Source organism: Ylistrum balloti, unplaced genomic scaffold (assembly GCF_031769215.1).
Source record: "Ylistrum balloti isolate Yb309-2 unplaced genomic scaffold, AGI_CSIRO_Ybal_v1 Utg371780, whole genome shotgun sequence".
NCBI classification, from domain to species: Eukaryota; Metazoa; Mollusca; class Bivalvia; order Pectinida; family Pectinidae; genus Ylistrum; species Ylistrum balloti.
In genome coordinates this window covers 69,288-95,787 of record NW_026782889.1, presented here as the reverse complement: position 1 = coordinate 95,787, position 26,500 = coordinate 69,288, and the positions used below count along the sequence as shown (strand labels likewise).

Sequence of the window (26,500 nt, the reverse complement as noted above, 5' to 3'; positions counted from 1 at the left end):
ACTTACCATTCCACAAAAAATCAAATAATAAAGAATTTATTGTAGCAATATATGTTTCTGATGGGTTTGGCAAGGTAATAAATAGATAATTAAGTTGTGAAATCAAGAGAGACTTAATAACATTAATTTTGCCAATTGGAGTTAAGCTCCGTCGCTTCCAAGAAGTAAGAAGTGCTTTAAGTTTTACATTTTTTTTGTCAAAATTTAATCTAGGTATTTGATCCAAATCAACCGAAAAATCGATACCCAGAAATGTAAATCTACTTTTCCCCCCACTGCAGATTCAAATCTGGCCGATATGTTACATCACTGTATTTACAACTCCCTAACCATATAATTTGAGTTTTATTAGTATTAATGTTTAAACCAGAAATCTTTGCATAGTTATCTCACTCTGAGATAGACTCATTAAGCGACCTCTCTGAGCCATCTAATATTAAACCAGTGTCATCTGCATATTTCACATTTAGAATTGGTACATTATCTACATCAATGCCTTTAATAAACTCATTATTTCTAATTCTTGCTGCTAGAACTTCAGCACATAAAAAAAGATATAAGGAGATATTGGGTCACCTTAACGACAACCTGTTTCAATATTAATACGTTTTGAAAGATTCCCACATTGATTAATAGAAGCATATACATTATTATTAAATAATTTTATCCACTTGCGTATATCTTCCCCAAAGTTAAAATATTTTAAAACTTTATCTATAAACCCCCATGAAACACTATCAAATGCTTTTTCAAAATCTACTTACATTAACATACCTGGAATATGGAGTTCTTCTACATAATGCATTACATCACACACTGTACGGATATTTTCACCTATATACCTACCTGATAAAAACCCAGTCTGATCTTCATTAATAATTTTGCTCAAAACTGTTTTTATTCTTTGTGTGATTACCCCGGAGGCAATTTTGTAGGTAATATTCAAAAATGTTATTGGTCTCCATTTTTTTAAGAAGTGGCGTGGCTTGTCTCCCTTAGGAATACATACGATGACACCATGTCTTTGTGTAACTGAACATTGACCAATATAAAAACCATAATTTAAAGAGCGTACAACAAAGCTACCAATTTCTCCCCTGAAAACTTTAAAAAATTCTGAAGTGAAACCATCCGATCCCGGGCTCTTATTATTTTGCATGCCTTTAAGTACTTTCCCAGCTTCTTGCAAAGTTATCCTACCCTCTAAGCTATCTGATTCTATTTTACTTAACTTTGGCATGTTACAGTTTTCTAGATGTGTTTCTAACTCTATATTATCAGTTTTTCTAAACTTATATAAATTTTCATAAAATAATCTTACTTCTGCCAAAATATCCACTTGATTGGTAATAATACTTCCATTATTTTTCTGCATTTTAGGTATGATTTTCGAAGTGAAATTTCTATTTTCTAAATTTAGAAAGTAAGATGTTGGTTTCTCCCCCTCCTGAATCCATTTAGCCCTAGATCTAATTAAACTACCCTTTACTTTTTTCAATCGAATGGTGTCTAAATCCTTTTTTACTCTGTCTAATTCCCCCTGGTCTGGATCTGATTCCGACTCTAATGATTCTATAGAATACTTAAAGGTTATCTTCCTTTAGATTAGCTTGCTTTTTCCTAAAAGATGCAAAAGATATAGACTTACCCCTTATATCCATTAGTAATGTTTCCAAAAATAACTGATCGTTTATCAAAAATTGCAAGTCACTGCTAGGGATATTTTTAACAGACTCAAGATTATACACAGGTAAACAATACTGCAGCTTAACCCCCTCAATGCAAGTTTTAACCATGTCCAGATATTCAGAATCAAATAATAAAGAGTTGTTAAATTTCCAAAGACCCTTCCCTTTTTTAAATTCATTCAAAATCAAAGATATTGTTGGAATAGAATGGTCAGATCTATAACCTTGTTCAATTCTGGACTTATTTATACTAGATAGAAGAGATTCTGAGATAAGAAAAAAGTCTAATCTGGCTTGTTTCACAGGATTTGCTTTTCGCCAAGTATAACGTCTAATATCTGAGTGATGTTCCCTAAAAATGTCAACTAGATTGAAATTTTGAATAATTTCCAGAACTTTATTTCTAGCTGCAGGATTATTTACATGCTGTAATTGTTATCATAATCTAAATTTGACTAGGTTGAAATCCCCACATATAATAATATTATCGTTTCCAAAGTTATCAATAGTATCTACGACTAAATCATAAAAGCCTGGGGTGTCCTGGTTTGGTCCATATAGAGAAATAAGTGTTGTTCTTAACCATCAATATCTATATCTAAAGCAAGGAAATTACCGTTTACGTCCTTTTTTCCTTATATACTTTGAATTCAAAGTTGTTATTCAAGAGAATAGCCACGGCACGTGCATTAGATTTAAAAGAGCTGAAATGAGTATGAAAACCCCATTCATTTCTAATAATTTGTTCCTGTTCTGAAGAAAAGTGAGTGTCCTGCAGACAGTAAATACTATACCTTTTCTCTCTTAAATAAGAAAACATATCTTTCCTTTTAATCCTATCACACAACCCCTGGCAGTTCGCCGACAGTACCGTGATGTCATTTGTGTTCATAGATCTTCCTCAGATACATGTATGTGTAAAAGGAGAACAGTACCTCACAAGACAAAGACATACAGACACAGAAGGGCGTATGAAAGGGGGAGAGGGGAGAAAAGGAAAAGATGTAAAACATACAAACCATGGTCAGAATATAGTGACCCACTATCTAATGCACGCATCTTCTCACTACATAATTTACATTCGAACCCTCACCCGTGGCTAGACCGGAACTAACAAAAAGGAAGTAGAAACATAAGAATAGAGGAAAGCGGAAAGCGGTAGAAGGAATCCAGAATAGTGTGAAAATATTTCGGTGATCCTAATACATGTATTTACATAATCAGAGTATATTTATCTATCTATTGTTACAGTTTCACTCTGAACATATTCACACCAACACACACAATCCGACTAAAATCAGACCCCACAATCACTACGTTACTCTACGTCTAGCGCACAGGGACCCGGCACGAATTCCAAACCCACAGCCCACACCTATACGTATTATATTAATACACACACATACGGGCTGCGGGTCTGGAACCCGCACCAAGTCCCCTTGGTTTAATGTAACATCTAACGCAGAGCAACCCAGCGACCGTAGGATCTGACCCCAATCCGATTGACACACACACTCATAACTTTATTTCGTTTTTTTTTTTTTTTTAATTGAAACATTTATAATAAACAGATAGACGTATACATGTACAATATATCAATCATGATCAGTTATTAATGCAATGTTTACCAGTAAAAAGTACACTGTAATTCAAACACCGACCAAAAATATAATGATCAAATAAGCACACGTATAGATCTGTGCCTGGTGTACTGGATATTACATGTAATATAAAGATATAACAGAATACTGACCCAAATTACAAATGGATTACATGTACTACAATGTACATCAGAGATCAACATGTACATAGTGTATGTATAACACTGATGTACAATGTACCCTTATAAACATTTACAATATTACTATCTTTCAATTCGTGAATCTGTTCGATATATATTTATTGACACACACCTCAGTACATACTGCAGTAATGATCTATTCATATATATGCACGGACGCACCGTACCTCACCTGTACACACATACGGTACAAGCAAACGAGTGTTATTTTTTTCCTATCCATACATGTACATGTACAGGTGTATGTACTGGTGCGAGTGCCGGGGGGGAGGGGGGGGGGGGGGGGGGGGGGAGTGGGACTATTAATTACAAAAACAGGAGTAATTCAGTTTACCATATTATCGCTCATGAAAACCATCATGTATAGGGGAAAAAACAATACATGTGTATTCATTGAGAATTTCAGCGATCTAGTAAGACGGGTTTCGAATATATTGAAATTCTATGTAACAGTACAATTTCACCATACATACATAAATGTGACTGCAATACAAACACTGGTATCTACAAGTAGTTAGTAGTTATTGGTTTCAATTACCATTTAGGGGTAATTCAACTTTGAAAAATGTATACTAACACAATACGGGGGGGGATTGTTTCAGTTCTTGGTGGACATGCAGTACTCACGTATGATGAGCGTTTCAGTCTTTACACTCACGCTAATTAAATCGCGAAATTCGCGTCATTCAGCAGGTACATACTGGTCAGAATTGTATCGTCACAGATCTTTCGCTTCTTCCCGTTTTTCAGTTTCACAAAAAGTTTACCGTCAATTGACCGAGAGTTCTCAACACATTCGAGCACGTGCGCACGTTTTAGAATTTGCTGGTTTTCCTGGGTCAGGTCCTCAAAAATATATATCTCCTTACCTTTCAGTTCTTTCCTGGCTTTTAGCACTTCAATTTTTTCATCCTGCGCGTAAATTTGCAGATAGTGGAACGCGGTCCAAGTCTATGGGCAATGTCTATATCCGTTCCCTGGACGTCTACTTTGAGGTTATCCCTGAAAAATTTAGCACACTTTTCTACACAAGCATCAGCCGTCTCAGACCGATCACTCTCTAGACCGATAATCCGAACAGAATTTTTTCGGCCTTGTTGTTCCAATGCGTTGTCTCGCCGTATCAACTGGACTATCTTCTTAAAATGAAATAGAGTAGAAACTTTTTTCTATATACAATGACATATTCTGGATTAAATCTTGATCTTCAGCTACTTTCTTTGTTAGTAATCCAATAGTAGGCATCGCTGTAGTTGTGCTTACACTAAGAATGTGTTATAACTATTTCAATGGCTCTTCGTCAACCACTAAAAGGACACTGGTCATTTTTTTTCTATCCTGCAGGGGCCGTCACGCTGACTGGATCGGCCGAATATGCCATCCCGGGCAGAGCTTTTAACTTGACATGTGACGTACCGGAGGAAGCCAGCAGTGTTAAATTTTACCGCCGGCCTTTAATGACTCAATCACCCCAGACAATACAAGTAACAGGAGATCAATGTTACAAAATCCTAGATGGAATATCAACACTCTGTACCCCGGATGTATGTTCGTGCCAACCATCAACGTTTCAGTACGCGAGTGAATTCGTGCTTGTAATCATACCAATTCCAGGAGACCATAACTCACTGTGGTTCTGTAGACGCGAAAACACCAACCTGACGAACCCAACCGCAGATAGTACGGACTACACTTTGAACGTGTTTGGTGAGCATTGTTCAAGCGAATCTAGATTCGATTTTACATTTACTAATAAAGAAAAGAAAATGTGTTGATTATCAGGCTGCGCTCTCCAGGGCTATGTTTTCAGTACATTTCTATTTATAGAGAGTATTTGACACTGAAACAGTCCCCCGGCCTTCCCCTTCAAGCAAACATTTCACGAGCTCATCCCAGACTTTTATAGGGAAAGTTAGATAAGTATTGTACTGAAGAAAAGACGGTTCATACTCAAAATCGCTTTGATGTCTTCACTTACCTAAAGTTAGCGTCATCACTTTAAGGAGTATGATTATGCCACAATTATAACCATGATTGTGATTTTAAGAATTTTATCATTTAAAACAACTTTAGGAAGGTAGGGTGGGAACTATTAGGAAAAGCATTAGGGGGATTTATATAATTTATATTAAACAGCATACAGGCATGAATTGAAGTGACAATTGTTCGTTCTAGCGTGTCCAAACTACAATTTGGGGCGATACGTGTAGGGCATATTGTTACAGCATCGTTTACGGAATTTTGTGTGATTTATAGCATTGAAAATGTGTGGATATGCGGAGACAGCGTTTATGAAATCAAACATCACTCACGAGTCCTAGAAGGACGAAGCATCTGTATGGTGTAGCATAACTGACGAGTCCTAGAAGGACGAACCATCTGTATGGTGTAGCACCACTGAGGAGTCCTATAAGGACGAACCATCTGAATGATGTAGCATCACTGACGAGTCCTAGAAGGACGAAACAGCTGTATGATGTAACATAACTGACGAATCCTAGAAGGACGAACCATCTGAATGATGTAGCACCACTGAGGAGTCCTATAAGGACGAACCATCGGAATGATGTAGTATCACTGACGAGTCCTAGAAGGACGAAACAGCTGTATGATGTAACATAACTGACGAATCCTAGAAGGACGAACCATCTGAATGATGTAGCATCACTGACGACTCCTAGAAGGACGAACCATCTGAATGATGTAGCATCACTGACGATTCCTAGAAGGACGAAACAGCTGTATGATGTAACATAACTGACGAATCCTAGAAGGACGAACCATCTGTATGGTGTAGCACCACTGAGGAGTCCTATAAGGACGAACCATCTGAATGATGTAGCATCACTGACGAGTCCTAGAAGGACGAAACAGCTGTATGATGTAACATAACTGACGAATCCTAGAAGGACGAACCATCTGAATGATGTAGCACCACTGAGGAGTCCTATAAGGACGAACCATCGGAATGATGTAGTATCACTGACGAGTCCTAGAAGGACGAAACAGCTGTATGATGTAACATAACTGACGAATCCTAGAAGGACGAACCATCTGAATGATGTAGCATCACTGACGACTCCTAGAAGGACGAACCATCTGAATGATGTAGCATCACTGACGATTCCTAGAAGGACGAAACAGCTGTATGATGTAACATAACTGACGAATCCTAGAAGGACGAACCATCTGTATGGTGTAGCACCACTGAGGAGTCCTATAAGGACGAACCATCTGAATGATGTAGCATCACTGACGAGTCCTAGAAGGACGAAACAGCTGTATGATGTAACATAACTGACGAATCCTAGAAGGACGAACCATCTGAATGATGTAGCACCACTGAGGAGTCCTATAAGGACGAACCATCGGAATGATGTAGTATCACTGACGAGTCCTAGAAGGACGAAACAGCTGTATGATGTAACATAACTGACGAATCCTAGAAGGACGAACCATCTGAATGATGTAGCATCACTGACGACTCCTAGAAGGACGAACCATCTGAATGATGTAGCATCACTGACGATTCCTAGAAGGACGAAACAGCTGTATGATGTAACATAACTGACGAATCCTAGAAGGACGAACCATCTGTATGGTGTAGCACCACTGAGGAGTCCTATAAGGACGAACCATCTGAATGATGTAGCACCACTGAGGAGTCCTAGAAGGACGAAACAGCTGTATGATGTAACATAACTGACGAATCCTAGAAGGACGAACCATCTGAATGATGTAGCACCACTGAGGAGTCCTATAAGGACGAACCATCGGAATGATGTAGTATCACTGACGAGTCCTAGAAGGACGAAACAGCTGTATGATGTAACATAACTGACGAATCCTAGAAGGACGAACCATCTGAATGATGTAGCATCACTGACGACTCCTAGAAGGACGAACCATCTGAATGATGTAGCATCACTGACGATTCCTAGAAGGACGAAACAGCTGTATGATGTAACATAACTGACGAATCCTAGAAGGACGAACCATCTGAATGATGTAGCATCACTGAGGAGTCCTATAAGGACGAACCATCTGAATGATGTAGCATCACTGACGAGTCCTAGAAGGACGAAACAGCTGTATGATGTAACATAACTGACGAATCCTAGAAGGACGAAACAGCTTTATAATGTAGCATCACTGACGAGTCCTATAAGGACGAACCATCGGAATGATGTAGTATCACTGACGAGTCCTAGAAGGACGAAACAGCTGTATGATGTAACATAACTGACGAATCCTAGAAGGACGAACCATCTGAATGATGTAGCATCACTGACGACTCCTAGAAGGACGAACCATCTGAATGATGTAGCATCACTGACGATTCCTAGAAGGACGAAACAGCTGTATGATGTAGCATCACTGACGATTCCTAGAAGGACGAAACAGCTGTATGATGTAACATAACTGACGAATCCTAGAAGGACGAACCATCTGAATGATGTAACATCACTAAGGAGTCCTAGAAGGACGAAATAGCTGTATGATGTAGCATCACTGACATGTCCTAGAAGGACGAAACAGCTGTATGATGTAATATAACTGACGAGTCGAAGAAGGACGAACCATCTGAATGATGTAGCATCACTGACGAGTCCTGGAAGGACGAACCATCTGAATGATGTAGCATCACTGACGAGTCCTAGAAGGACGAAACAGCTGTATGATGTAACATAACTGACGAATCCTAGAAGGACGAACCATCTGAACGATGTAACATCACTAAGGAGTCCTAGAAGGACGAAATAGCTGTATGATGTAGCATCACTGACATGTCCTAGAAGGACGAAACAGCTGTATGATGTAATATAACTGACGAGTCGAAGAAGGACGAAACAGCTGCATGATGTAGTATCACTGACGAGTCGAAGAAGGACGAAACAGCTGCATGATGTAGCATCACTGACGAGTCCTAGAAGGATGAAACAGCTGTATGATGTAGCAACACTGACGAGTCCTAGAAGAACAAAACAGCTGTATGATGTAGCAACACTGACGAGTACTAGAAGGACAAAACAGCCGTATGGTGTAGCACCACTGACGAGTCCTAGAAGGATGAAACAGCTGTATGATGTAGCATCAATGATGAGTCCTAGAAGGGCAAAACAGCTGCAAGATGAAGTTTAATTCATTAATTGCCTCAGATGCATCTAACCTAACTATCTGTGTCTAGATAAGTATCTTGGAACACATTCTATAATATCAGCTGACCAGTGTAGACAGTTTAGTGTCTAGGAACACGTCCCATGATATCAGCTGACAAAGTCATTATTAGGTAATATCGTTGTATACATACTTATAGAATTACTTTATATTATTGTTTGCAGAACAAGTGACCAGCATTGAGTTGCAGAATCCGCCTCCACCTGTAACAGAATTTGATGTCATTGACCTAGTGTGTGTGACCAGTCCTTGTCGACCTGCAGCCAGCGTTCTGTGGTCAGTTGGAGGTTTAAACTATACCTCATTTAGTTCATCCAGAGTGCAAGGAACAATCTTGTCCTTCGTTACAGTGAGCATATTAACCCTGCAAATCACCAGAGCCTTGCATGGACGACGCGTTATTTGCTCTGCCTACAACACGGACGATGGTTTTGTCTTTGATACAATACAGCCCATTCTTAACGTCGAATGTAAGTTATGTAAGAGTTATTGATATATTATTGCGATGTCGTCTGAAGTTGTACTTACGTGATGTCTGTAGCCTTTGTGTTTGTAATACTCATGTTTGAAAATGAATAAATTTGTATTGATTGCATAATTTTGATAAAATGTTCAGATCATACTTGAAACTTTATTTGCCTCATAGATTCTCATAACAAATATGAGTTACCTCCCCTTGCCCGTTTTATACCTATGGATCGATCAATCAAATGCCGAATAGATGCTGTATTAATACACTAAATTTTGGAGAGGTTTTGCATACACATAACCTGCTGTTCGATCTTATTATCATATCAACTGAAATAAAATCTGTTGAAATTGAATTGAAGTTGTAATATGCCGATGGCAAAGTGGAAACAAATTCATGTTTTCGTTTCAACGTTCGGAGTTCGTCTCATGGTGTGATCATGGACAAGTATGGAGTCACCTTCCTGACAAAGTGGGGCAATCCGATTTCTTATCTGTTGTAAGCTAAATAAATCCATATTGTATAACCTCGCACTACTTGATTAACTTAAATTGATATATCAATGATAAGTTATGTCTGAGAATTAAATGAGCATATGTACGGCTTGTTAGTCGGCCTCTGTGCGAATCTGGATGTTTTGTGAAGTATTTCTTCATGTACAGCGTCACGAACGAAATGCAGTATAACTGCTTAAATATGCAAATGATAATATGTACGGAATACACAGTCCTGATTTGTGATGAAATGTCTCGCATCAAACGACCTCTGTGTTTCCTATTAAATGTAAAAAATTCTGTGTGTTGTAGTGTTTTCTTGCAGATATAACATTCCACACCCGTTCATAAGGTAGATAACTCCGCAATATTAAAGTACAGAATCTATGAGAAAATACCATAAAAAGTAATCATGGGAGATGTGTATTTAATTGTCATGTTTTTCTTTAAGATGGCCCCACTTCATCTATAGATATTTCTCCTTCTGACCGTGTCCACACCGGAGACGAGGGGGACACGTTACCGGACATCACCTGTACAGCGGACTGTAGACCTGACTGTACATTTGTCTGGACACGACCGGACAACATCAACTTTACTGTGTCACCTGTGTTGTCACTGGGACAACTGAAGAGATCAGAACAAGGAAACTACACTTGCATTGCTGTAAACAACATTGGATCTTCAAATGTCACATATAGTTTGACAGTACGATGTGAGTAATTTCTTATTTTATCAAGATACAAGTTTAAAATTTACCATTGTGTTATTTTTTGGACTTGCGTTTTCTCAAAAGTTAAGGATGTCATAAACCATACCAGTTTCCGAGTTATATGCTTCCGGTTTTAAATATCTGAAGTCAAAGTATTTGTCCATTTAGTATTGTAGAAAATAGAGGATGTCCGTATTAAAAACATTCGGAAGAGCTCATCAGACAAGCTCGACGTTTTCGTCGTTTGAATGGTTCTGGTAGGAACTTTCTGTTGGTAATTTGTGTATCTTGGTCTAATTGACTGGTTTAGTAAACGTTTGGTCGTTTATGGTCAAGGTCAATCAAATGTGCTCAGTAGAACGTGGTCAGTTTTGGTAGGTTCTTGTGGCATTCGATGAGTGTTGGTATGTTCTTATTGTGTTCGGTCACTTCTGCTAAGTTTAGGTTAGTTTCGGTAAAATCGTGTTGGTGGAGATGTGTGCCTGTATCCCAGGATATATGTAAAATAGATTATTAATAAATTTGTAGTGATTGCATTATTTCGATAAAATGCTCAGATCATACTTCAAAACTTATTAACCTCATGCAAATATCATAGGTTATCCCATAACAAATATGAGTTACCTCCCCTTGCCCGTTTTATCCCTATGGATCGATCAATAAAACAGAATAGATGCTGTATTAATACACTAAATTTGGAGAGGTTTTGCATACACATAACCTGCTGTCCGATCTTATTATCATATCAACTGAAATAAAATATGTTGAAATTGAATTGAAGTTGTAATATGCCGATGGCAAAGTGGAAACAAATTCATGTTTTCGTTTCAACGTTCGGAGTTCGTCTCATGGTGTGATCATGGACAAGTATGGAGTCACCTTCCTGACAAAGTGGGGCAATCCGATTTCTTATCTGTTGTAAGCTAAATAAATCCATATTGTATAACCTCGCACTACTTGATTAACTTAAAATGATATATCAATGATAAGTTATGTCTGAGAATTAAATGAGCATATGTACGGCTTGTTAGTCGGCCTCTGTGCGAATCTGGATGTTTTGTGAAGTATTTCTTCATGTACAGTATCACGAACGAAATGCAGTATAACTGCTTAAATATACAAATGATAATATGTACGGTTATTGTCATGTTTGGTCAGTTTATATTAAATGATGACGATGACGATCGTATAATTATCAGTACAGAAGTATGTATTATTACAAGCTTTATACCACTAATCTGGGTATACTGTAAGCCACGTGTACCACTAATCTGGGTATACTGTAAGCCACGTGTACCACTAATCTGCGTATACTGTCAGCCTCGTGTATCACTAATCTGGGTATACTGTAAGCCACGTGTACCACTAATCTGGGTATACTGTAAGCCACGTGTATCACTAATCTGGGTATACTGTAAGCCACGTGTACCACTAATCTGGGTATACTGTAAGCCACGTGTATCACTAATCTGGGTATACTGTAAGCCACCTGTACAAATAGTCTGGGTATACTGTAAGCCACGTGGTCTGGGTATACTGTAAGGTACCACTAATCTGGGTATACTGTAAGCCACTTGTACCACTAATCTGGGTATACTGTAAGCCACGTGTATCACTAATCTGGGTATACTGTAAGCCACGTGTACCACTAATCTGGGTATACTGTAAGCCACCTGTACCACTAATCTGGGTATACTGTAAGCCACGTGTATCACTAATCTGGGTATACTGTAAGCCACGTGTACCACTAGTGTATCACTAACTAATCTGGGTATACTGTCAGCCACGTGTATCACTAATCTGGTTATACTGTAAGCCACGTGTACCACTAATCTGGGTATACTGTAAGCCACGTGTATCACTAATCTGGGTATACTGTAAGCCACGTGTACCACTAGTCTGGGTATACTGTAAGCCACGTGTATCACTAATCTGGGTATACTGTAAGCCACTTGTACCACTAATCTGGTTATACTGTAAGCCACGTGTATCACTAATCTGGGTATACTGTAAGCCACGTGTATCACTAATCTGGGTATACTGTAAGCCACGTGTACCACTAGTCTGGGTATACTGTCAGCCACGTGTATCACTAATCTGGGTATACTGTCAGCCACGTGTATCACTAATCTGGGTATACTGTAAGCCACGTGTACCACTAATCTGGGTATACTGTAAGCCACGTGTATCACTAATCTGGGTATACTGTAAGCCACGTGTACCACTAATCTGGGTATACTGTAAGCCACTTGTACCACTAATCTGGGTATACTGTCAGCCAATAACACAGTCGGCCCTAATGTAGATTCACTTAATTATACCTGTTTGTTTCGTTGTTGTATACCTTGTTCTCACATGAGCACGTGACATTACTTACTTGGATTGACCTAGATTTTCGTGACGGGAGTCGTCGAAGGAACATACACGCTTACTCTTCCGGAACAACTGGTCTTATTCCGGAGTCTCCGTATAAATCTTTGTTTTGTTCATATTTTACTCTAGTTTAATAGAGTTTTGATTTGAATTATGATTATGCTGATATGAAGTATGTTGTTCAACGCTCTCTAAGCGTGATTGTTTGTGTCTCGCAATAATCTGAGATCGGTTTGTTCTGATTTTGACCTTTGACAAACCATGATATGTTGCCATTGATGGTGTCCGACGGACCACCCGTATGTTGTTCTGTGAGGTACACACCAGTTACTACGCGGATACTTCACCTCAGAATCACGTTTGGTGTCCAGGTGAAATAGCTCTGCAAATAAATGTTGTCACGGGTACCTACACGTGATCCAAATTATTTTACGTAGCGTAATTGATCTGAAAGGGTTTACTCTCCCAGAACATCTTGTAGTAATGTATACACAAATATACCACACATTATATCAACAAGGAAGTCTGAACAGGTTTAGATACCTCGAGAGAATTACACAAGGTTAGACAGTGTAGATATATGCATTTAATAGCGGATCCGCACGGCTGCACTGCCGCAATCTGATATAAGTGGTGACAAATTTACCACTCATGATGTGATCCGGATACTGGTATGTCTTTCAATTTAGAAAGTACCTATTGCTAGCATCCTGTAACCTCTGTATGTCCGGTAGTTTTCCAGGAATAGTCGCAAATAATAAAAGAACGAAATAGACCCACGCCGTAGTAATTTGATATCAAGAGGTCTCCATTATCTGTTTAAGACACTGTATTTTGGGTGGGGGAAGAGATACAGGGTATAGGGTAGATATTAGATGGTATACTGTAGGGAGAAGAGGGTACATGGTAGGGATTAGAGGGTATAATATAGGGAGAAGAGGGTACAGGGTAGGGATTAGAGGGTAGTTTGTAGGGAGAAGAGGGTACACGGTAGGAATTAGAGGGTAGTTTGTAGGGAGAAGAGGGTACACAGTAGGAATTAGAGGGTAGTTTGTAGGGAGAAGAGGGTACACAGTAGGAATTAGAGGGTAGTTTGTAGGGAGAAGAGGGTACACGGTAGATATTAGAGGGTAGTTTGTAGGGAGAAGAGGGTACACGGTAGATATTAGAGGGTAGTTTGTAGGGAGAAGAGGGTACACAGTAGGAATTAGAGGGTAGTTTGTAGGGAGAAGAGGGTACACAGTAGGAATTAGAGGGTAGTTTGTAGGGAGAAGAGGGTACACAGTAGGAATTAGAGGGTAGTTTGTAGGGAGAAGAGGGTACACGGTAGATATTAGAGGGTAGTTTGTAGGGAGAAGAGGGTACACGGTAGATATTAGAGGGTAGTTTGTAGGGAGAAGAGGGTACACGGTAGATATTAGAGGGTAGTTTGTAGGGAGAAGAGGGTACACGGTAGGGATTAGAGGGTAGTTTGTAGGGAGAAGAGGGTACACGGTAGATATTAGAGGGTAGTTTGTAGGGAGAAGAGGGTATACTATAGGGAGAAGAGGGTACACGGTAGGGATTAGAGGGTAGTTTGTAGGGAGAAGAGGGTACACGGTAGGGATTAGAGGGTAGTTTGTAGGGAGAAGAGGGTACACGGTAGGGATTAGAGGGTAGTTTGTAGGGAGAAGAGGGTACACGGTAGATATTAGAGGGTAGTTTGTAGGCAGAAGAGGGTACACGGTAGGAATTAGAGGGTAGTTTGTAGGGAGAAGAGGGTACACGGTAGGGATTAGAGGGTAGTTTGTAGGGAGAAGAGGGTACACGGTAGATATTAGAGGGTAGTTTGTAGGGAGAAGAGGGTACACGGTAGGGATTAGAGGGTAGTTTGTAGGGAGAAGAGGGTACACGGTAGATATTAGAGGGTAGTTTGTAGGGAGAAGAGGGTACACGGTAGATATTAGAGGGTAGTTTGTAGGGAGAAGAGGGTACACGGTAGGAATTAGAGGGTAGTTTGTAGGGAGAAGAGGGTACACGGTAGGAATTAGAGGGTAGTTTGTAGGGAGAAGAGGGTACACGGTAGGGATTAGAGGGTAGTTTGTAGGGAGAAGAGGGTACACGGTAGGAATTAGAGGGTAGTTTGTAGGGAGAAGAGGGTACACGGTAGGGATTAGAGGGTAGTTTGTAGGGAGAAGAGGGTACACGGTAGGTTTGTAGGGAGAAGAGGGTATTAGAGGGTAGTTTGTAGGGAGAAGAGGGTACACGGTAGGAATTAGAGGGTAGTTTGTAGGGAGAAGAGGGTACACGGTAGATATTAGAGGGTAGTTTGTAGGGAGAAGAGGGTACACGGTAGATATTAGAGGGTAGTTTGTAGGGAGAAGAGGGTACACGGTAGGGATTAGAGGGTAGGTAGATATTAGTTTGTAGGGAGAAGAGGGTACACGTAGATATTAGAGGGTAGAAGAAGGGTACACGGTAGAGGGTATTAGAGGGTAGTTTGTAGGGAGACGAGGGTACACCGTTGAGATTAGTTGTTAGGTAGATATTAGAGGGTAGTTTGTAGGGAGAAGAGGGTACACGGTAGGGATTAGAGGGTAGTTTGTAGGGAGAAGAGGGTACACGGTAGATATTAGAGGGTAGTTTGTAGGGAGAAGAGGGTACACGGTAGATATTAGAGGGTAGTTTGTAGGGAGAAGAGGGTACACGGTAGGGAGTAGAGGGTAGTTTGTAGGGAGAAGAGGGTACACGGTAGGGATATTAGAGGGTAGTTTGTAGGGAGAAGACACGGTAGGATTAGAGGGTAGTTTGTAGGGAGAAGAGGGTACACGGTAGGGATTAGAGGGTAGTATGTAGGGAGAAGAGGGTACACGGTAGGAAGTAGAGGGTAGTTTGTAGGGAGAAGAGGGTACACGGTAGGGATTAGAGGGTAGTTTGTAGGGAGAAGAGGGTACACGGTAGGGATAAGAGGGTAGTTTGTAGGGAGAAGAGGGTACACGGTAGGGATTAGAGGGTAGTTTGTAGGGAGAAGAGGGTACACGGTAGGGATTAGAGTTTGTAGGGAGAAGAGGGTACACGGTAGGGATAAGAGGGTAGTTTGTATGGAGAAGAGGGTACACGGTAGGGATTGTAAGAGGGTAGTACTGTAGGGAGAAGAGGGTACACGTTTGAGGGTAGGTAGGGAGAAGAGGGTACACGGTAGGGATTAGAGGGTAGTTTGTAGGGAGAAGAGGGTACACGGTAGGAATTAGAGTTTGTAGGGAGAAGAGGGTACACGGTAGGGATAAGAGGGTAGTTTGTAGGGAGAAGAGGGTACACGGTAGGAATTAGAGGGTAGTTTGTAGGGAGAAGAGGGTACACGGTAGGGATAAGAGGGTAGTTTGTAGGGAGAAGAGGGTACACGGTAGGGATTAGAGGGTAGTTTGTAGGGAGAAGTAGGTATACGGTAAGGATTAGAGGGAAGTTTGTAGGGAGAAATAGTTACCCCCTACATTTCCTATACCCCCTACACTTCCTATACCCCATACCCTTCCTATACCACATACATTTCCTATACCCCCTACTCTTCCTATACCCCATACACTTCCTATACCCCTACATTACTAGAGGTTAAAGGACATTGGGTAGATGGTAAAGGGTAGGGGGTAGAGTTAGGAGTAGACGGTAAACAGTGGGAGCGGAAAATGGATAGCCGGGCGATTCTTAGAGGGTAGGGGGTATAGGAAATGTAGGGGGTATAGGAAGTGTAGGGGGTATAGGAAGGGTACGGGGTATAGGAATATATCCTATATCCCCTATCCTTCCTATTCCCCTACACTTCCTATATCCCCTACACTTTTTACACCCCTACACTTCCTATAACCACTGCCCTTAATATACCCCATACACTTCCTATACCCCGTACCCTTCCTATACCCCACTACACTTCCTATACCCCCTACCCTTCTTACACCCTTTACACTTCCTATACCCCCTACACTTCCTATACCCCACTACACTTCCTATACCCCCTACACTTCCTATACCCCCTACACTTCCAATACCCCATATCCTACCTATACCGGTACCCTCCTACACTTCCTATACCCCCTACACTTCCTATACCCCGTGCCCTTCCTATACCCACTACAATTTCTATATCCCCTACATTTCCTATACCCCCTACCCTCTAAACACCGCCCGGCTATCCATTTCCCGCTTCCACCGACTGTTTACCGTCTACTCCTAACTCTACCCCCTACCCTTTACCATCTATTCAATGTCCTTTAACCTCTACTAATGTAGGGGTATAGGAAGTGTATGGGGTATAGGAAGAGTAGGGGGTATAAGAGGGGTATGGGTATAGGGAGAATATGGGGTATAGTAAAAGTATTGGGTATAGGAAGGTTATGGTGTATAGGAAATGTAGTGGGTATAGGAAGTGTAGGGGGTATAGGAAGGGTAGGGGGTATAGGAAGTGTATTGGGGTATAGGAAGTGTATTGGGGTATAGGAAGTGTAAAGGGTGTAAGAAGGGTAGGGGGTATAGGAAGGGCACGGGGTATAGGAAGTGTATGGGGTATATTAAGGGCATTGGTTATAGGATGTGTAGGGGGTGTAAGAAGTGTAGGGGATATAGGAAGTGTAGGGGAATAGGAAGGATAGGGGGTATAGGAAGGGTAGCGGTTATAAGAAGTGTAGGGGGTATAGGAAGGGTAGGGGGTATAGGAAGTGAAAGGGAAGTAAAAAGGGTAGGAGGTATAGGAAGAGTTTGGGGTATAGGAAGTGTAGGGGGTGTAAGAAGTGTAGGGGATATAGGAAGTGTAGGGGAATAGGAAGGATAGGGGGTATAGGAAATGTAGGGAGTATAGGAAGAGTTTGGGCTATAGGAAATGTAGGGGGTATAGGAAATGTAGGACGTATAGGAAGGGTATGGTGTATAGGAAGTGTAGGGGGTATAGGAAGTGTAGGGGGTGTAAGAAGGGTAGGGGGTATATGAATTTTATGAGGTATAGGAAGTGTTTGGGTTATAGGAAGGGTATGGGATATAAGAAGTGTAGGGGGTATAGGGAAGGTAGGGGGTATAGGAAGGTTAAGGAGTATAGAAAGTGTAGGGGGTATAGGAAGGGTAGGGGATACACGAAGGGTACGGTATATAGGAAGGGTAAGGGGTATAGGGAGGGCAGGGGATATAGGAAGTGTAGTTGGTATAGGAAGGGTAGTTGGTATAGGAAGTGAAGGGGGCAAAGGTAAAGTAGGGGGTATAGAAAGGGTAGGGGGTTTAGGAAGTGTAGGGGGTATAGGGAAGGGTATAGGGTATAGGAAGTCTAGGGGGTATAGGAAGGGTATGAGGTATAGGAAGTGTAAGGGGTATAGGAAGTGTAGTGGGTATAGGAAGGGTAGGAGGTATAGGAAATGTAGGGATTATAGGGAAGGTAGGGGGTATAGGAAGGGCATGGGGTATTGAAAAGGTACGGTATACAGGATTGTTACAGGGTATAGGAAGGGTACGAGGTATAGGAAAGGTATGGGGTATATTAAGGGTAGTGGTTATAGGAAGTGTAGGGGGTGTAAGAAGTGTAGGGGATATAGTAAGTGTAGGGGTATAGGAAGGATAGGGGGTTAAGGAAGGTTAGGAGTTATAGGAAGTGTACGGGGTATAGCAAGGGTAGTGTGTATAGGAAGTGTAGTTGGTATAGGAAGTGTAGAGGTATAGAAAGGGTATCGGGTATAGGAAGGGTAGGGGGTATAGGAAGTGTAGGAGGTATAGGAAGGGTAGGGGATTTAGGAAGGGTACGGGATACAGGAAGGGTACCGGGTATAGGAAAGGTAGTTGGTATAGGAAGTGTAGAAGTATAGAAAGGGTATCGGGTATAGGAAGGGTAGGGGTATAGGAAGTGTAGGTGGTATAGGTAAGGTAGGGGGTATAGGAAGGGTATGTGGTATAGGTAGGGTATGGGATATAGGAAGAGTATGGGGTATAGGAAGTGTAGGGGGAATAAGAAGGGTATGAGGTATAAGAAGTGTAGGGGGTATAGGAAGGGTAGGAGGTATAGGAAATGTAGGGATTATAGGGAAGGTAGGGGGTATAGGAAGGGCATGGGGTATAGAAAGGGTACGGTATACAGGAAGGGTACAGGATATAGGAAGGGTACGGGGTAAAGGAAGGGTAGAGGTATAGGAAGGGTAGAGGTATAGGAAAGGTATGGGGTATATTAAGAGCAGTGGTTATAGGAAGTGTAGGGGGTGTAAGAAGTGTAGGGGATATAGTAAGTGTAGGGGGAATAGGAAGGGTAGTGGGTATAGGAAGGGTAGGAGTTATAGGAAGTGTACGGGGTATAGTAAGTGTAGGGGGAATAGGAAGGGTAGTGGGTATAGGAATTGTAGCGGGTATAGGTAGGGTATTGGGTATAGGAAGAGTATGGGGTATAGGAAGTGTAGAGGGAATAAGAAGGGTAGGGGGTATAGGATGTGTAGTGGGTATAGGAAGTGTAGGGGGGTATAGGAAGGGTAGGGGGTATATTAAGTATAGGAAGGGTACGGGTTATAGGTAGTGTATTGGGGTACAGGAAGTGTAGGGGGTATAGGAAGGGTAGGGGGTATATTAACTGTAGGGTGTATAGGTAAGGTAGGGGGTATAGGAAGGTAATGGGGTATAGGAAGTGTATTGGGGTATAGGAAGTGTAGGGGGTATAGGAAGGGTAGGGGGTATATTAAGTATAGGAAAGGTACGGGTTATAGGAAGTGTATGGGGTATAGGAAGTGTATGGGGTATAGGAAGTGTATGGGGAATAGGAAGGGTAGGGGGTATAGGAAGTGTATGGGTATAGGTATGGTAGGGGATATAGGAAGGGTAGGGGGTATAGGAAGGGTAGGGGGTATAGGAAGTGTATGGGTATAGGTATGGTAGGGGATATAGGAAGTGTAGGGGATATAGGAAGGGTGGTGGGTATAGGAAGGGTAGGGGGTATAGGAAGGGTAGGGGGTATAGGAAGTGTATGGGTATAGGTATGGTAGGGGATATAGGAAGTGTAGGGGATATAGGAAGGGTAGGGGGTATAGGAAGGGTATGGGGTATAGGAAGGGTAGGGGGTATAGGAAGGGTAGTGGGTATAGGAAGGGTATGGGGTATAGGAATTGTAGTGGGTAAAGGGTAGACGGTATTAGCCTCGTAGATGTTTCTAATAAATTCTGGCTGATAACATCAATGTGATAGTGTTAATATCATTGTCATTTCAAACTATTAGCTGATTAGTGTTTATTTTTAACCATAAACAAAACACCACTATGTCCCAATACAGAGGTGCTGTGACACATGATACAGTAATCGTGGTAAAACAAAACAATCTATGTATATAAAGTTATTAATTATTGTTTCATATCTACAATATTAGGCTCTTACTAAATCAATAAACAAAATAAATTTGAAATAGATTATACCGCTGAGCTCTGAACCTTCCTGTCATCGTCGAAAGGGTGCAGCGAATGCTTCTTTAAACTATACAGCCACAACACTGTAAATTTATCGACTATTCGCTCCACAATGCACTAAGCTGGCTAATTAAGGAAAAAGTAGCCGATTAATTTCTTGTGTTATTAAATCAGTAAACTTTATATTAATACTTCCGATTCACCCAAGCTCTTTGTTAACATAATGTTGGGATTCTAAAGCGTATACGTCTGCACGATGTCCTCGTATGGTCAGACCTTCTAATTTCGTCAAGTTGTACTCTAACAGTTGTTGTATAGCCTTAACGGATCTTATAACTATAATAAGTATTATCATATTAAAACAAGTTAGATAGAAATCATTTTTCATCAGCTTTTGACTAAGCATTACTATATTTTCTAGATCCTCCGAGTATGCCAGCCGTAATTTTACTACCCACCAACTATTGGATAGAAGGAGAAGAGTACAGAGTGTTATCGTGTATATACTCTGAAGGGTACCCTGCTCCGGCCTCCGTCGACTGGTTCCGGGATGGTGTATCTACGGGAGTGATGACGAGTACCATTATTATTGGACCACTTCGTCCGGAAGATAATGGCGTCGGTTATTTTTGTCGAGTCCGGAATAGTTTTACAGACTCAAAGATGACAAACCTAACCTCAGCAATACTACTCCTTAATCTAACATGTAAGTATAATGTAACCCTGTCGGATTAAACACCATAATCCCAAATAGAGATCTACAGATTAAAATCTGACAATAGCGTTATCATATTTCATTTGGTTTATCATTTTTGATAATGTCGCTTTGATAAAGTAAGGTTTTAAGTTCAGTAAGTTCAATGTTATTGATAAATTTGCGGTCTCATTTATTATGATTTATCAATATGTATATATACGAAATACTGGTATATCTTTGGAGTTATGGAACGTAAGGCGGAAATAAACCCGATTTATTGAAGCAATTGTTACTGATGAAATGTTTATTTAAAATGTATTTGTTTTATTTTCAACACACAGGTTGCTGCTTTATAAGAATACAAAATAAATACAGTACTAATTACATTGAGTCTGTTTCAGGTTTATCTCTTGCAGTTGCAGAACATTTTTATGATAAACAAGACATATAAAACTATAATTTATGTTATTGTCATTTTTGTTATCTCAGTCAATGACAGGGGTATAGTTTGTAAAATGTGACGTCACTGTTGAGTAATGTGTTGTCCATCCGTGTCCTACTGTATGAGATATGTGGTGTAGTATATGGGAGTACATGGTGTATGTATGTATATCGTGTGTGCGAGGGGACAGGGAGGTAACAATTAATAATGGATAAGTAGAGGATCACCAAACACAAAAGCGTACTAAGCATTGCTGTTGTTATGTTGATGATACAATCAAGGTAAGAATTTCATTTTTTTTTTCTTTTTGCAATTACATATTGGAGAAATTATTTCACAATCAAAGTTAAATAAACACCTAATTTACCTTTTCATTATATTTTATCTTTATTTTTTAAAATAAAAAAGTAATAATGAAAACAAACAAAAAAGGGGTAAAACACGATATCTCTAATACGTTTGCATCAAATATATATGATACTATTTACCCATCTTAATAATAATAAAAAGATCAATACGGATCTACAGTTGATTGATCGAAATCCTTACAGCAAAATATGAGATCTTCAAATCATAGTCTTTTTATAATTATGGCTCATTCTTTTATTGCGATTTACTAGTATGATTATGAACTGTCAATTGGCTACATTTTTGTTTACAGTGGCGACGAACGAAAACAAAAGTACGCTGAAATCGTTTGTTGAGAAACAGACACGACAGAGAAAACACAGTTATGTCAACTGAACCTTCAATCAAACTTAGCTTTGATGAAAATAGGTAGAGTTCGCACAAAGATTTACAAAGACCCATTGTAAAAGTATAACCCAGAAACAATACGAACATACGTGAACTTGTCAACATAATTATAACCTCAATGTCAAGGAAATTGTTGCAAAATAAAGCTGTACACAGCGAGACCTGAAAAAGTAGAATAAGACCATGTGTTCCGGGAGAATGAGCGTCAGGTGGCCCCTCCTTTAATCGTTATTTATCACTCTTTTGATCATGAAAGCATTTTATTTGATCGTGAAATTAGCGGAACAAATGTCACCCGTACGACAGCGTGGTATAACTGATACATACACGCGCGTCAAGTTAGTGATTAAAGTGATAACTTTGATATGTTCGGATTGTTTTAGCACAGTCACGTACTAAGCAGGATGTTGTTGTTTACATTCCTGTTTTAAATGTACTTAGTGATAAGAAATTTCCAAACTGTTAAAAAAATCTTCAATTCAATATATATAATAAAGTACAGTTTTGCGAGTAGATACTCCAACATGCTAATTGTATAATATGACGAAGTTCTTTTTTTTTCAGACGCCAAAAACTTTGCCAGAGAAACATCGAACAAATGAAAAATAAAAAAAATTAAACGAATGTTAAAGATGTTCTTCGTTTTCTTCCGTAAAATCTAGTACACATATAGATTGTATATGACATAACAAGACTGTACAAAAGATACTCAAAATATTAATACGAAACGAACTTGGCATGCAGTAGAGTCAAATCATAATTAAACTTGCAATATGCAGTTGTGTCGTCCTCCATGGAATCATCACTGATGTTAAGGTCTGAATTGTGAAGCCTAGGGGATCGTAATATGCAATATGCAGTTGTGTCGTCCACCAAGGAATCATCACTGATGTTAAGGTCTGAATTGTGATGCCTAGGGGATCGTAATATGCAATATGCAGTTGTGTCGTCCACCAAGGAATCATCACTGATGTTAAGGTCTGAATTGTGATGCCTAGGGGATCGTAATATGCAATATGCAGTTGTGTCGTCCACCAAGGAATCATCACTGATGTTAAGGTCTGAATTGTGATGCCTAGGGGATCGTAATATGCAATATGCAGTTGTGTCGTCCACCAAGGAATCATCACTGATGTTAAGGTCTGAATTGTGATGCCTAGGGGATCGTAATATACAATATGCAGGTGTGTCGTCCACCAAGGAATCATCACTGATGTTAAGGTCTGAATTGTGAAGCCTAGGGGATCGTAATATGCAATATGCAGTTGTGTCGTCCACCAAGGAATCATCACTGATGTTAAGGTCTGAATTGTGATGCCTAGGGGATCGTAATATGCAATATGCAGTTGTGTCGTCCACCAAGGAATCATCACTGATGTTAAGGTCTGAATTGTGATGCCTAGGGGATCGTAATATGCAATATGCAGTTGTGTCGTCCACCAAGGAATCATCACTGATGTTAAGGTCTGAATTGTGATGCCTAGGGGATCGTAATATGCAATATGCAGTTGTGTCGTCCACCAAGGAATCATCACTGATGTTAAGGTCTGAATTGTGATGCCTAGGGGATCGTAATATGCAATATGCAGTTGTGTCGTCCACCAAGGAATCATCACTGATGTTAAGGTCTGAATTGTGATGCCTAGGGGATCGTAATATGCAATATGCAGTTGTGTCGTTCTCCATGGAATCATCACTGATGTTAAGGTCTGAATTGTGAAGCCTAGGGGATCGACATGTTAATGACATTCTAAGTCCATGAATGTACAGTACTGAAAATGTCACGACTTTATTCAAACATGAAGCAAGAAAGATGTCTAGAAGGTCATGAAATTGACGATATGTTACATTATACTTCATTAAGCTTATAGTGAATGGACAACTTTTCTATATTGTCCCCAACCGTAGTAAAACCCTTCAAAAACAATAACATGTAAGTGGCGAGTATACTGATATTGGTCCACCCAACGAGTTCCAGAGAATAACCCGTTGTTTGTATGGCAACAGCTGGTTGTTAAACTGATCCACATGTAGCAATGCTATTTTTGTATCTCCAGTGTCCCCTTCGATATATTTATATATAGATCAATATATTTTCAGACCTATAATAATATATAGTATGTTTTCAAAACAACGGCGAAATATAATCAGATGAAAGATTTTCATTGGGACTCTTGAAAGGAGGATGAAATCAGTTGTTCCTGAAGGATGAGTGATTTCTGCTTCATCACAGGCTCTCGTCATGCAAATCTTGGTCAGTTCAGGTAAGTAATGTCACGTATTCTAATGGCAACAAGGTATATCATCACTGGAGCAACAGGCAAACTTATCAACATCAGTCCATGTTAAGCTTCATATTGGACATATCTCAATGAGATCTATATGACGACCGTAAAAAATGTCCCCGACGACTTCCATCAACTTTCATCCCCCAAAACCCTGGGATATGAGTTCGTCAGTTTGGTGGTCGGGTGGCGAAGTGGTAACGCACTAGCCTTTCACCTAGCCGTGCGGGGTTCGATTCCCGGAACGGAAGTGAAAAAGTAAGGCGTTACCTGCCCGACCACGTGGGTTTTCTCCGGATACTCCAGTTTCCTGTCACAATAAGACCCCTCACGCGCTTACATCCTGGCCAGCAAGAGAGATTAGTATCAGTTGAAATAACTTGTTTTTCAATTGTTGTGAAATAGGATTATAGTGCAACCGAAAAGTTAGTCGATCCCTTATCATCTCGTACACTACGTACGCCAGTTAGCTCCACACAGGTCATTTGACGAAGGTGACCGTGTAGATCTCGAATGTACGTCAGTGTTAGTACTCTCCACACAGGTCATTTGTCTGACGAAGGTGACCGTGTAGATCTCGTACACTACGTACGTCAGTGGTAGTTAGCTCCACACTGGTCATTTGTCTGACGAAGGTGACCGTGTAGATCTCGTACACTACATACGTCAGTGGTAGTACTCTCCACACAGGTCATTTGTCTGACGAAGGTGACCGTGTAGATCTCGTGCACTACGTACGTTAGTTGTAGTTAGCTCCACACCGGTCATTTGTCTGACCAAGGTGACCGTGTAGATATCGTGCACTACGTGCGTTAGTTGTAGTTAGCTCCACACCGGTCATTTGTCTGACCAAGGTGACCGTGTCATAGTGAAATGCATAGTGCTCTTCAATAAGGATTGTTATTTCCCTTGTAAAGTTATCATTCTTGAATTACCCATGATGCATCTCTCTTCCAGAGAGGAAATAATTATCCAAAATGGAGGAGAACAATTAATTTAGTAGAGCATGTAACTAGTTGACACATGACATGAGGCAAACTTTACACGAAATGGGAGCACATTTGTCTGGAACAGAGACAGAACTCTAACAACATGTAAACGGACTTAAGTCAATACGAGATCTTTACGTGAGCTGGCCGAAAACTCGGAACTTCGGGAAGAGGAGAAATTCACGACTTCTGTCCACCAAAAACTGTCAAGGCAATGGGTAATCAAAACCGAATGGGCTAATAATACCGCTTTATCGGAGCACGAAACTAATTTGGTCAACTACCTTGTGAAAACCGGCCAAGTACTTTTGATTCTGAATGGGCCAGAGAGAAAAAAATATACCGCAGCTGAAAACGAGGATTTTTATGAGGGCAAATATATTCAAAGCATCAAGTATTGTGATATAAACTAGACCTGTTCTCATAGCTTTGTGAAATATAGAATTATACCTTCATTACCACCGTGAACGAGAAACGGAAACCTGACTGTGACGTCTGCTTGGCAAAGATGTCAGCAAATGTGTAGGGTATGTGAAATAATTTAATTCAATAAATCTTTATTGAAGCATGTTACGTTACTGATTTTCAACACACATAAATGAGAAATTGGTCAACCTGAAATGACAGCAAATTACGACAACGAAGAATATAAAGGGGAACAGAAAATATATCAGACAGTGAAGAAAACATTGTAGGAAAGGAAGCTATCGGTCGTTATGTTCTGCTCTGCGCAGACGTAAAAGTTTTAAAAAAATCATCAAATGATAATGTAAGACATTGATATTTTCATTTTATCTCTGAGTACAAAAAAATGTGGAAAAGAAAAAATTGCTTATTACAAGAAAATTATCGTTTTCAAAGCATTTGTTTTCTTTTCGGACATTGTTTTCAAAAGTCATCTGCTGTTGATGTTTAAAAGGGAGCATTTTAAAGGTCACTCTCTTGTTCAGAACTTATGTTTCATATGTCGTTGATGTTTCATGCATATGCTTCAAATCCAAGAAGTGTAAAGTACATTTCAGGAGCTATTTTAATTGCTTGAACGTGAATAAAAAAGGACTGTATTGTAATCGAAGAGAACACTAGAGGCGAATTCAAGAACAATCTCTGGTACGAGGCTAGATCCGGTAGAATGACAAGATCCCAGTTTGGATCAATTGATAAACCTTTGTTAAAGAGTGTTTTAAATACCATTATAGGATACACAGATTTCACATCCATTCGTCTT

The 26,500-nt window shown here is 40.2% G+C and overlaps 1 protein-coding gene across 1 annotated transcript; it reads left to right on the top strand.

Annotated features, from left to right (window-relative positions):
* Positions 1-4,778: 4,778 nt before the first annotated feature.
* Positions 4,779-20,838, top strand: LOC132563593 (hemicentin-1-like). Its single transcript, XM_060228333.1, has 4 exons — positions 4,779-5,196; positions 8,832-9,137; positions 10,082-10,345; positions 20,525-20,838. Exons 1-4 carry the CDS (start codon positions 4,779-4,781, stop codon positions 20,836-20,838), a joined length of 1,302 nt encoding a protein of 433 aa, XP_060084316.1.
* The last annotated feature ends 5,662 nt before the right edge of the window (positions 20,839-26,500 follow it).